Source organism: Narcine bancroftii, chromosome 5, assembly GCF_036971445.1.
Source record: "Narcine bancroftii isolate sNarBan1 chromosome 5, sNarBan1.hap1, whole genome shotgun sequence".
NCBI lineage: Eukaryota > Metazoa > Chordata > Chondrichthyes > Torpediniformes > Narcinidae > Narcine > Narcine bancroftii.
The window spans coordinates 140,801,902-140,814,420 of record NC_091473.1 but is presented as its reverse complement, the minus strand read 5'-3'; the positions used below and the strand labels follow the sequence as shown (position 1 = coordinate 140,814,420).

The 12,519-nt window shown below is 38.7% G+C and overlaps 1 protein-coding gene across 9 annotated transcripts in view; it reads left to right on the top strand.

Annotated features, from left to right (window-relative positions):
- The window catches only part of evi5a (ecotropic viral integration site 5a), a 271,867-nt gene that overhangs the window by 66,819 nt on the left and 192,529 nt on the right, over positions 1–12,519 (top strand). For all 9 annotated transcript variants that reach the window (XM_069939241.1, XM_069939244.1, XM_069939236.1 and 6 more), the window contains exon 2: positions 8,387–8,619. In XM_069939241.1, coding sequence (XP_069795342.1) covers positions 8,468–8,619 — 152 coding nt within the window. In that variant the 5' untranslated portion in view covers positions 8,387–8,467. The remainder of the gene's footprint in view (positions 1–8,386; positions 8,620–12,519) is intronic.

The window sequence follows — 12,519 nt, the reverse complement described above, 5'->3', positions numbered from 1 at the left end:
TCTATAGCTAACGCGAACAGTGAGGGAGATAGTGGACATCCCTGCCTAGTTGACCTGCTTAATTTAAATTGGTTTGATATATATCCATTTACTGTCACCTTCGCCAATGGTCCCTTATATAATGCTTTAATCCAATTAATATATTTCTCTGGTAGGTTGAACCTCTGCAGTACTTTGAATAAATAATTCCTTTCTACTCTGTCAAAGGCTTTCTCTGCGTCTAAGGCAACCGCCACTGTTGGCGTCTTGTTTCCTTGTACTGCATGGATTAAGTTAATGAACTTACAGACATTGTCCATTGTTCGTCTTTTCTTAATAAATACAGTTTGATCTAGTTTTACTATTTTTGGTACAGTCGGCCAATCTGTTTACTAATAGTTTAGCTATTATCTTATGATCTGTGTTGAGTAGAGATATTGGTCTATACGATGCTGGTGTTAGTGGATCTTTCCCCGTCTTTGGCATTACTGTAATTATTGCTGTTTTGCATGAATCTGGTATGTTTTGTGTTTCTTTAATCTGGTTCATTACTTCCAGGAGAGGAGAAATTAATAAGTCTTTAAATGTTTTATAGAATTCTATTGGGAGTCCATCCTCTCCCGGCGTTTTATTGTTCGGTAGTTTTTTTTAATATATCCTGTATTTCCTCTATTTCAAATGATTTTATTAATTTATTTTGCTCCTCTTCTTGCAATTTCGGTAGTTCAATTTTAGCTAGAAACTCATCTATTTTGTCTTCTTTTCCTTCGTTCTCAGTTCGATTATAGTTGCTTGTAGAATTCTTTGAAGTTTTCATTGATCTCCGTTGGGTTATATGTAATTTGTTTGTCCTTTTTCCTTGATGCCAACACCGTTCTTTTAGTTTTTTCTGTCTGAAACTGCCAAGCTAGTATTTTGTGTGTTTTTTCTCCAAGCTCATCATACTTCTGTTTTGTCTTCATTATGTTCTTCTCCACCTTGTATGTTTGTAGTGTTTCATATTTTATTTTTTTGTCTGCCAATTCTCTTCTTTTTGTTGTATCTTCCCTTATTGCTAATTCTTTTTCTGTACTTGCTATTTCCCTTTCCAGCTGTTCTATTTCCCGATTGTAGTCCTTCTTCATCTTAGTTACATAACTTATTATCTGCCCTCTGATGAACGCTTTCATTGCATCCCATAGTATAAATTTATCTTTCACTGATTACGTATTTATTTCAAAGTACATTTTAATTGGTCGCTCAATTAATTCTCTAAAATCCTGTCTTTTAAGTAGCTCTATTGCTAATAATAAGGGTGAGTGGTCCGATAACAATCTAGCTTTGTATTCCGTTTTCCTAACTCTTCCTTGGATGTGGCCTGATAACAGGAACAGGTCTATCCTTGAGTATATTTTATGTCTTCCCGAATAATATGAGTATTCCTTCTCCTTTGGGTGTGGTCTCCTCCATATATCCAAAAGTTGCATTTTTCTGCATCGATTTAACCATAAATTTCGTTACTTTGTTCTTTCTGCTAGTCTTTTTTTCCAGTTTTATCCATCTCTGAGTCCAAATTAAGGTTAAAGTCCCCTCCTATCAGTATATTGCCCTGCATATCTGCAAACTTCAAAAAGATATCTTGCATAAATTTTTGATGCTCTTCATTAGGTGCATATACATTGAACAAATTCCAAAATTCTGAATATATCTGACACTTTATCATTACATACCTTCCTGCTGGATCTATTATTTCCACCTCTATTTTGATTGGTACATTTTTATTGATTAATATAGCTACTCCTCTGGCTTTTGAATTATATGATGCTGCCGTTACGTGCCCTACCCAGTCTCTTCTTAACTTCTTGTGTTCCACTTCCGTTAGATGTGTTTCCTGCACGAATACTATATCAATTTTTTCTTTCTTTAATAAATTTAACAGTCTCTTCATTTTGATTTGGTTATGTATTCCATTAATATTTATAGTCATATAGTTCAACAGGGCCATTTCATACTTTGTTTCCCTCTCATTTCCGCTTCCTCCTTATCCATTTCTCAGTTTTCTTTTTTTGAACACACCGTAAGACAACACTTCTAAAACATAAAATATTTCCACTATTCCCACATCTAAAATTCCCTTAACCCCAAAAGTCCCCCCCTCTCTGAGTTGCCCCTTGTCCCTTGCTGGGCAACCACAACTCCCCCCTCCATTTGGATTGCGAACCTGCTCGCAAGCGTCAACTGATTTTGCAGTGACTGTTATTCTCTCCCACCCAGCCCCCTCCAGAAAAGACTTTTATCTTCACATATAACAAAGCTCACCCTCTTAATTCCCCCCTTACTTCCTTTCTTCCCTTTCTTCCCCTTCTTAGTTCTTACTTATACATTATTTTTCTTCTTTATATGAAGTTTGTTGTCATTCTTGTTCTTGTTACATCTCTTCATCTCTCTGTCTGTTTTGCAGGTGTTTTGCAAATTCTTGTGATTTCTCCGGATCTGAGAACAGTCTGCTTTGCTGCCCCGGGATAACTATTTTAAGCACCGCTGGATATCTTAACATAAATTTATAGATTTTCTTTTGATTTTGCTGCGTTAAACTCCTTCCTCTTCTTCAGGAGCTCAAAACTTATGTCTGGGTAGACACATTTTTTTTGACCTTTGTATTCCAGTGGCTTTTTGTCTTCTCTCATTTTTATCATTGCCTTCTCCAATATATTTTCTCTTGTCGTATATCTCAGGAATTTTACTAGATTGGATCTTGGTTTTTGTTGTGGCTGTAGTTTTGGGGCTAATGTTCTGTGTGCCCTTTCTATTTCCATTCCTTCCTGTATTTCGGACCCAGGGGATCCATTTTTAAAAAAATTCTTTCATATCTTTGCCTTCTTCATCTTCCTTAAGGCCCACTATCTTTATATTGTTTCTCCTATTATAGTTTTCCATTATATCCATCTTCTAAGCTAACAACTCCTGTGTTTCTTTAACTTTTTTAAAATCAGATTCTTCCAATTTCCTTTTTAAGTCGTCCACTTCCATTTCTACAGCTGTTTCTTGTTCTTCCACCTTGTCTACTCTTTTCCCTATTTCTGTCATGACCATCTCTAATCTACTCACTTTTTCTTCTGTACCTTTTATTCTTTTTATTTCATTAAATTCTCGTGTCTGCCATTCTTTTAATGTTTCCATATATTCTTCAAAAAATTTCCTACATATGTACAGTCCATTCCCTTTATCTTCTATTTCTCTGTGCAGAGCTTGATGTTCTCCCTCCTCTTCCCCTGTGTCTACTCCAGGACCTCTACCTCTCTTCCTTGTATCTGTGTCTCTACTGACTTTCTTGTTGGGCTGTTTATCTCAGTTTGCTGGGTATTTTTTTTATTAATGGTGTCTTGATGTTGGTCCTCTTCCTCTGGGCTGGTCATCTGCTGTGTCTCTGATTTCCTTTTTTCATTCTCCTCCCTCCCGTTCCCGTTATTTTCCATATCTTCCTGCTGAGAGCCCTGCTGACGGGTATTTCTCAGCTGTTCAAGTTGTGGAGTTCCACTCCACAGCTGGTCTCCCTCCTGTCGGTGTTGTCTTTGTTGTGCGCATCGCGCATGTGTGATTCCTTGCACATGCGCGGTTGCACACCTCTGTTTGGCTCCGTGAGCCATCATTGTAGTCCTGTGTTCGGTGGGTGGCGACCCTTCGGGGTTTCCACTGACCTCAGGGAGTGGGCTCCTCTTTCCATGGCGGGTCCCTGCTTCTTCGTACTTGATAGAGGTGTTTAAGATTTAAAAAGGGACAGACAGAGTAAACGTGGATAGGCTTTTTCAATTAAGAGTGGGGGAGATTCAAACTAGAGGGCATGGTTTAAGATTGAAGGGGGAAAATTATAAGGGGAACATGAGGGGAAATTTCTTTACATAAAGGGTGGTAGGGATGTGGAATGAGCTTCTGGCAGATGTGGTTGAGGCGGGATCATTGGTTACATTTAAGGAAAGACAGGATAGTTACATGGAGAGGAGAGGACTGGAGTGGTATGGACCAGGTGCTGGTCAGTGGGACAAGGAGGGTGGGGATTTGTTACGGCATGGACTAGTAGGGCCGAAATGGCCTGTTCTGTGCTGTAAGTGGTTATATGATTAGATAAGGCCTTCACCTTTCTCTTCTGGCGTCTTTCTTTCTTCTTTTCTTCCCGTTGTTTTTGGCTTTTCTTTCTTTGGTGCCATTTTCTCCACACCTTTATTTTTTATTTGTTGTGGTTTGTGTGTCTGTGGCTTTGCTTTTTTTTAAAAAAATTTTTATTTTTCACACCATAAATCACATTAGCCATGATATACACTATTTCTTTTTCACACATATACAGTGACTTTTTCTCCCCCCCCCCCTCCCTCCTCCCAAGCCACCCCCCCACCCCCCCTCTCATCCATTTTAGGTATACAATCTAGGTTGCATTAAGCCAGTCAGACAATGTTGTCATTCAACAAAAATACACCAGAAATTCTACTGAGTCCATTCTTTTCTTTCCTTCTCCTTCCATCAACTTAGGTAATGTTTGTCCCCGGTAGGTTTTCGCTATTGTATTTAATGTAAGGCTCCTATACTTGTTCGAATATTTCAATATTATTTCTTAACCTATATGTTATTTTTTCTAATGGAATACATTTATTCATTTAAATTTAGTAGTTTCTTCCTTTTAATTTGGTTATGTATTCCATTAATATTTAAAGTCATATAGTTCAGCGTAGCCCTTTTATATTTTGTTTATCTTCTCTTTCCGTTTTTCCATCATTACCTTTCCTCCTTTTCCATTTCTGTTTTCTTATTTTCAACTCTTTATAAGACAACATTCCTACAACATCCAACATTTTCCTTATTCTCCAATTTCTATCTTATTTATCCCCAATCTCCCCTTCCCCTCCTGAGTTGTCCTTTATCCCTTGTCGGACAACCACATCTCCCCTCTCCATTTGGATTTGCGAATCCACTCGCACGCGTCAACTGATTTTGCATTGACCGCTATTTCCCCCCACCCCGCCCCCCCCGAAAAGATTTCACTTTTCATATGTCACAAAGGTCACTCTTTTAATTCCCTCCTTATTCTCTCTATTCCATTACCTTCCCTTATTAATTCTTGTCTATACTATCTATATTTTCCTCTAATTACAGATACATTCACGTATGCACATTGTCTCTATTCACTCTTATACCTCTTTACCCGCATACATATCAATCGTGATCATTTTTACTCTCATTACCCGTCTTCATCCCTCAGTCTATTTTTGTCTTTACCCACATACATATCAATCGTGATCATTTTTACTCTCATTACCCGTCTTCCTCCCTCAGTCTATTTTTGTAATTGTTCTGCAAATTTTCGTGCTTCTTCTGGATCCGAGAATAGTCTGTTTTGTTGTCCTGGAATAAATATTTTCAATACCGCTGGATGCTTTAGTATAAATTTATACCCTTTCTTCCATAAAATCGCTTTTGCTGTATTGAACTCTTTTCTTTAGGAGTTCAAAACTTATATCTGGATAAATGAAGATTTTTTGCCCTTTATACTCCAGTGGTTTGTTGCCCTCTCTTACTTTTTCCATTGTCTTCTCCAGTACCTTTTCTCTTGTAGTATATCTTAGGAATTTTACTACAATAGATCTTGGTTTTTGTTGTGGTTGTGGTTTAGAGGCCAATGCTCTATGTGCCCTTTCTATTTCCATTTCTTGCTGTAGTTCTGGACATCCTAGGGTCTTAGGGATCCACTCTTTTATAAACTCCCTCATATTCTTGCCTTCTTCATCTTCCTTAAGGCCCACTATCTTTATGTTATTTCTTCTGTTATAATTTTCCATTGTATCTATTTTTTGAGCTAGTAGTTCTTGTGTCTCTTTAGTTTTTTTATTAGATTCCTCCAATTTCTTTTTTAAGTCTTCTACCTCCATTTCTGCTGCTACTGCCCGCTCTTCCATCTTGTCCATTTTCTTTCCCATTTCTGTTAAGGTCATCTCTATTTTATTCATTTTCTCTTCTGTGTTGTTTATTCTTTTTCTTAAATCATTAAATTCCTGTGTTTGCCATTCTTTAAATGACTCCATGTATCCTTTAATAAGAGAAAGTACCTTCTTTATCTTGCCTTTCTTTTCTTCTTCTATTTCACTGTACTCTTCCTCTTCCTCTTCTTCTTCCTCTGGGTTGGCCATCTGTTGTTTCTTTGTTGCCCTTTCCTTCTCTTCTTTCTTGTTTCTATTGTCTTCTGTGGTCTCTTCTTGCTGCAGGTGTTCTGCAGCTGTCGTTGCCGGCTGTGGAGATCGACTCCCCAGCTGGTCCCCCCTCCCGTCGGTGTGTTTCTTTTCATTCGCATCGCGCATGCGCGAGGAATCGTGCATGCGCGGTTGCGCACTTTTACTCGGCTCAGCGAGCCATTTTTGTAGTCCATTATTTACCGACCTGAGGGAGCGGGTTTCTCTCTCCGCAGCGGGCCTCTTTGGACAGGTAAGGCCTTCACCTTTTTCCTCCTTTGTCTTCTCTTCCTCTCTTCTTACCGTTGCTTTCGATTTTTCTTTTTTTGTCGCCATCTTCTTTCCACCTTTATACTCACTTTTCTGTAACTTTTATTTCTGTGCCTTTGTGTTTTCCTTTGTTTTTCCCGACTTTTCTGGAGTGGGCTGGAGTTCACCGTCCGGCCACTACTCCATCACGTGACTCCTCTTGTGGCTTTGCTTTTTGATAACTTTTTTCCTTCTTTTCTGGAGAGGGCTGGTATTCTCCTACTGGCCACTAACTCCATCACATGACTCCTTCCCTGTTTTGGATAATTTGAAACATAATGTATTCATATATATAAATATTTTGCTTGAGAAAAATTGTCATTGGCCCATTTTCTTTGGATTTATGAAACCGTGCATATAACGAGTCAATCAAGTATGATTAAAATAATGGTTTTCAAACCTTTTTCCTTCTGCTCACATCCTACCTTAAGCAATCCTTTACCAATCACAGAGCACTTATGGCACAGGGCTTGCTTAAGATGGAATGAGAGTTTAGGGTGGGCAGTTTGAAAGTAATCTAAGTCAATGACTTGGATGAGAAAATAGGTGGATGGGTTAGTAACCTTGTAGCTGGTACAAAGATTGAAATGGTGGACAGCATAGAGGGCTACAGATGTGGAAAAAAAATGGCTTTTGGAAGGGAAATGTATGCAGTTAATGTCGGCGAGGGCTCTTGCAGTCCAGGTCCATAGCTTATTGAAAGTGGCCATGCAAGTAGATGGGGTGGTAAAGGCATGTGGTATGCTTTGCCTTCATTGCATGGGGTGTTAAATATAAAAGTAAGGAGGTCATATTGCAGTGATTACAAAACTTTGTGAGGACACGTTTGGAATACAGTGTGCAATTCTGGTTGCCCCATTAGGGAAGGAATGTGGGGACTTAGGAAAGTGTTTATCTATGGTTTATAGGATGTTACTTGGTTTAGAGGCTGTGAGCTTTAGAAAGAGATTGAACAACTTGGTTGTTTTTTTTCCTGGAGCACAGAAGGCTGAGGGGGATGGGGAGAACTTGTTAGAGGTTCATAAAATCATGACCGATATTGATAGGGTTGACAGACTTTTTCTCAAGATAAAAGCATCACACACTCTGATGTGTATTTAACGTGATGGGAATGAAGTTTAAGGGAGATGCATGGGGCAAAATATTTTACCCTGTTTGGTGGGTGACTGAAAGGGTCTACCAGGAGTAGTGGTGGAAGTAGATTCAATAATAGAATTTAAGAGGCTTCTAGACACACATGAATATGAACGGGATGGACGGATATTGATTGAGTGGAAGCAATGAGTTTGATTTCATTTGCCCATCATTTTTGGCAAAGACACATGGGATGTACAGCCTAATTCTGTGGTACACTGTGGTTAGTAGATCCAATCCAGGAAATTCTTTTCCCATTCTGTCAAGCTTTGCAAAGTTAGATTTTTTTATGTGTGTATGTTGGAACTTACAGTGGAAATGTTTTGACAGAAAATGTGTCCACAAACGTAGGATTTTTTTTTGTCAGCAGGAGAATTGCATTGTGATGGAGACCAGCCATTCTTAACGGCAGCTATATTGATCCCCCACCCCTTCCAGGAGCCATAATACATTTAAGAGGGTCGATGGACTGAAATCATAAAATATTTCTAATGTTTTTTATGTTGGCGGGAGGGGCGAAGTGTGGAAGAAACCAACAGAACTTGACTACTTCATAGAGAGGGGAGGGGGGTGGGGTGGGTCTATGAAGTTTGAGCAGACTCCTAAGGGGGCCAAGGGCAAAAAAAGGTTGAGAATGGCTGGGGTAGACTGTTGAAATTCTGAAAAATCAGAAAGCATTATATAAAAATAATACCGAATTTCAAATTAAATCAAAACAATTAAAAAAGGTTGATTAGCTGATACGTGTAATTATACATTTTCTTCTTTAGGTGGCGACAGACAAGGTTGCAGAGAAGTTGAGTTCTACTCTCTCATGGGTGAAGAACACCGTGTCTCACACTGTCAGTCAAATGGCTAGTCAGGTGGCAAGCCCATCTACTTCATCGTTGCACACTACATCTTCATCAACGACACTCTCTACACCTGCACTTTCACCAGGATCACCTACCACACTTAGTCCCGATGACTTGGAACTTCTTGCTAAATTAGAAGAACAAAACAGGTGAGTTTTGCATCGATCTTTCATATTTTTTGTATGTAAAATTATTTTTAATAAAAAGGAATTTTATCATCTTTTTAATCTATGGAGTTTTGCTTGTTGTCCACCTGCATTCATTTTGTCATCAAAGCTTGACACTCAATGATTTGTTAAATTATGTGTGACAGAGTATTTAGAGGTGGTTTGGGAAGGATTATTAGAGCAGCTTGGGCACATACATATTAAAACACAGAATTTTTTGCTGGACTTTTGCAGAGTGCTTTTTCCAAAAGAGCAACAAAGTATCAACATACAGCTTGCCTGGGAGAGCATGTGATTTTTGCAGGTAGACAGAATAGTTTTGCTTAGAGTGAGGTAGGGTGTGAAACAGAGAGAGAGGACACAGAAATCTGTTCCAGAAGGACAAGCTGGCAAATGCTTATAAGTCTGTCTGGTCAAAGGAGAAGACTGGCTGTCTGAAAGGTGACCTGAAAGAAGGAGGATCATCTGGAGAACCCTGAAGGGGGCAAGTTTCGTCAGCAAGAATGATTAAACAGGAATTAGGTGAAGATGTCCTGGAACAAAAAAAAAGGAATCTCTCTCTGAAGACCAACAAGAACCCTCCTGAGTGTGAACCATTTGCCTGTTAAGCACCAAAGACTGGTGAACTTTGTTAATGCAAACTTCTGTGCACAGTACAAGAATTTCCTGCAACCAGTGAGATTAAACTGTGATCCAAAGAACTTTACTAAGCTTAAATACACATTACATACACCTGCACTTAGTATTAAGGGGGAATTAAATAGGTTAGGGAGGTTAAGTGATGTTAAAGTTTAATTCTGTTTTCTTGTTCAAATATAGTTAAAAATTACTTTTGTTTAAGTACTCCTTTGTGTTGTGGTGCATATCTTGCTGCTGGTTTGTGGGGTCCTCTGGACTCTGTAACATTTTATGGGGGCTTGTCTTATAGGATTTGAATATTGCAGTTTTATGATTTATTAGTTGACTGGGCTTTTTTTTTGCAAGCTATTGTGTCTGGAATTTTTGCAAGGTGCCTGTGAAAACAGCAGCAATGGATTTAAGATATACAAGTTATTAAATGAACATGTGATTGATTTGAAATATAGAAATCTTAGTCCATTTTTATTTTGCTGTACAAATCTATCTACAGGAAATGAATCTTCCCGTCAACAATTTCTTGGTTTCCAGTGCTTGTTATATTGAAATATCATGGACAATTAGGTTCCGCAAAATTAATTCTTGAAAACAAAATTATATTACCCCCATAATTTCCCGTTAAATAAAATTCAGAAATTTCTCCTCGTCAAGCATGTGTATTGTAATCACAATGGATTTTTGAATGATCATTGATTTTTGAGCAGTAGAGGAAAACACATGCTATCTCATCTATGATGCTGAGATGTACATCCACTTTGAGAGTGTGTTTGTACTCCAGTTAGGCTATCTTCCATTCTATTTATATTGTCTCAGTATTGTAGCATAGCATTACAATTTATTTTTCTCTTGTATGCTTCAGTTTCCATTCAAAAGCATTAAGGCTATTTTCTTTCCTTCAGTAGTAATTTTCATATCCTAACCATTGTTTTTGACTAAAGAAGTTTTTAATTTCCCAATTGAGTCTAGCAACTATCTTGTATTTGTGGTCATTAATGTTGCATTTTCCCAAAAATTGAAGCATTATGACATTTGGCTAGCTCTCTTGGTTTTTCCCCAATTCTTCCCTATTCTAAAGAATAAAATTTCAGTGTGGTTATTGTTACCGGCAGCTGTGATTTTCCAATACTTTGTAAAAATATTGTGCATTTTGTCCTCCGCACATACTCTTGGCTCAGCCTGCCGAATGCTCTTCATTTTTTCCCAGCTTCAATGACTGTTTAATAAATTACTTGGCCTTTGATTTCTACATGCAAAGCTTTACTGTTTAGCTTGATCATGTGTCACCTGTCCCTTGCTTTGCACTGGCGCACTTGGGCATCAGGTTTGATGCAATGTGTTCATTGTGGCTCTGTTATCAACGTGTGGCCCTGCAAGTCTAACCAAGCTGGAGTCCTGTTTTCATCTGCTGGCCTGATTTGATGGCTTCTTGACAGCTTTCAAATGTTTCTGATAATTGGAGTATTTAAAAATAGTTGAACTACAAAAATATTTAACAATTATAAAATTATTTAAAACATATTTAACTGATGTTTTAATTTAGTCAAATCATTTGTAACAAACAACTAATAATTAAAACCAAATCATTTATCTACACAAATTTAACAAAATACCTGACCTTAAAATCGACTGTCTTTAACTTGGACTATGCCTCAGAAGTTGGCCCTTGTTGATCCTTGGAGCCACACTAAAGCCTCCCAGCCCTGAAATGGGATTGTACAAGACTTGACAGATGGGACAACTGCCAAGTAGAGGACCAAGATGTGAAGTGTCTCCAGTTGGGGATTTATTGCTGGGTCCACTGGTGGAATAGATGATAAAGAATGTGCTGTTTTGCCATGGAAGTCCTCCCTAGAAGCTCCAGTTGAAACAGCACGATCAGTGACATTATTTTCTAATACTTTTTTCTGTTTGGGTTGCGGACTTGCAGATAAAAACCAGCTCAAAGGGGAAAAATATCTTGACTTTGTCACCATCAATTTATTTTACATGATGGTATTCATGATTGAATAACATGAGGAAAGATTGCGCAGTTTGGGATTGTACTCAGTAGAGTTTAGAAGATTGAGAGGGGATCTCATAGAGACATATAAAATTCTGGCAGGACTGGACAGAATGGATGCAGATGGGATGAATCCAATGATGGGAAAATCCAGAACCCGGGGCCATGGTTTGAGGATAATCGGCAAACCATTTAGGACTGAGATGAGGAGGAATTTCTTTACCCAGAGGGTGGTGAATCTGTGGAATTCATTGCCACAGAGGGCAGTAGAAGCAGGTTCATTGAATATATTTAAGAGGGAATTAGATATATTTCTTCAGTATAAGGGAATTAGGGGTTACGGAAAGAAGGCGGGGATGGGGTACTGAACATCAAGATCAGCCATGATCTTATTGAATGGCGGTGCAGGCTCGAAGGGCCGAATGACCTACTCCTGCTCCTATCTTCTAGGTTTCGTGGAAAGAACCGGTGAAACAAAGGGCTGTCTTCAACTGATGGACACCCTCCACTGTGCTTTCTGACAGGGCCATTTTGCTAAAAGCAATAGTTTAAAAACAGATACTGGTGGAATTGAAATGCCAAGATTTTGCCAAAACTACCAAACATTTGATCTTGTTGAAAATTTTTAAAATCTTTTTATATAAAAAAAACTGAAAACAAGTCATTTAGATTTTTTTTTAAATTGTGGAAGATTTGAGGTGATCAGTTTATTTACTTATTATTAAAAAATTTTTTTTAGACAAACAGCATAGCCATTTTGGCCCAAGAGTCTGTGCCGCCCAATTTACCCCCAATTAATCTACAGCTCGTGTATTAGGAAGGGTTGTGGCTGTCATGTGACAGCACTGCCCTCTACTGAGTCAGAGGACACACCAGCTGCTAATCAAGGTTTGGTTCCACCCCATCTATTAGTGCATACCTTGCTGTTGGATCCATGTAAATTACCTGGACTCGACTCTACCCTGCCTGTGCTTGGCCTTAGGCCATAGGCTATTGTAATTGGATTAACCCTCCTAGCACTGAGCCATTGGTCCCTGCTAATGAGCTGGGCTGGAACCTCCAGCACTATAAAGTTGCCATGTCCTCTTTGTTTTCTGTTTTTGCCAGTTTGGGACCACCCTGCTTTCCTCCAGGCCTAGAAATGTAGAAGGGTGCTGGAGATGTGCACTGTTAAAAGATTGAGAGCGATTAATTAGTATCCCTTGTAGCCATGTCTGCACTGAGTCAAGGGGTGGTGGGACATGGTA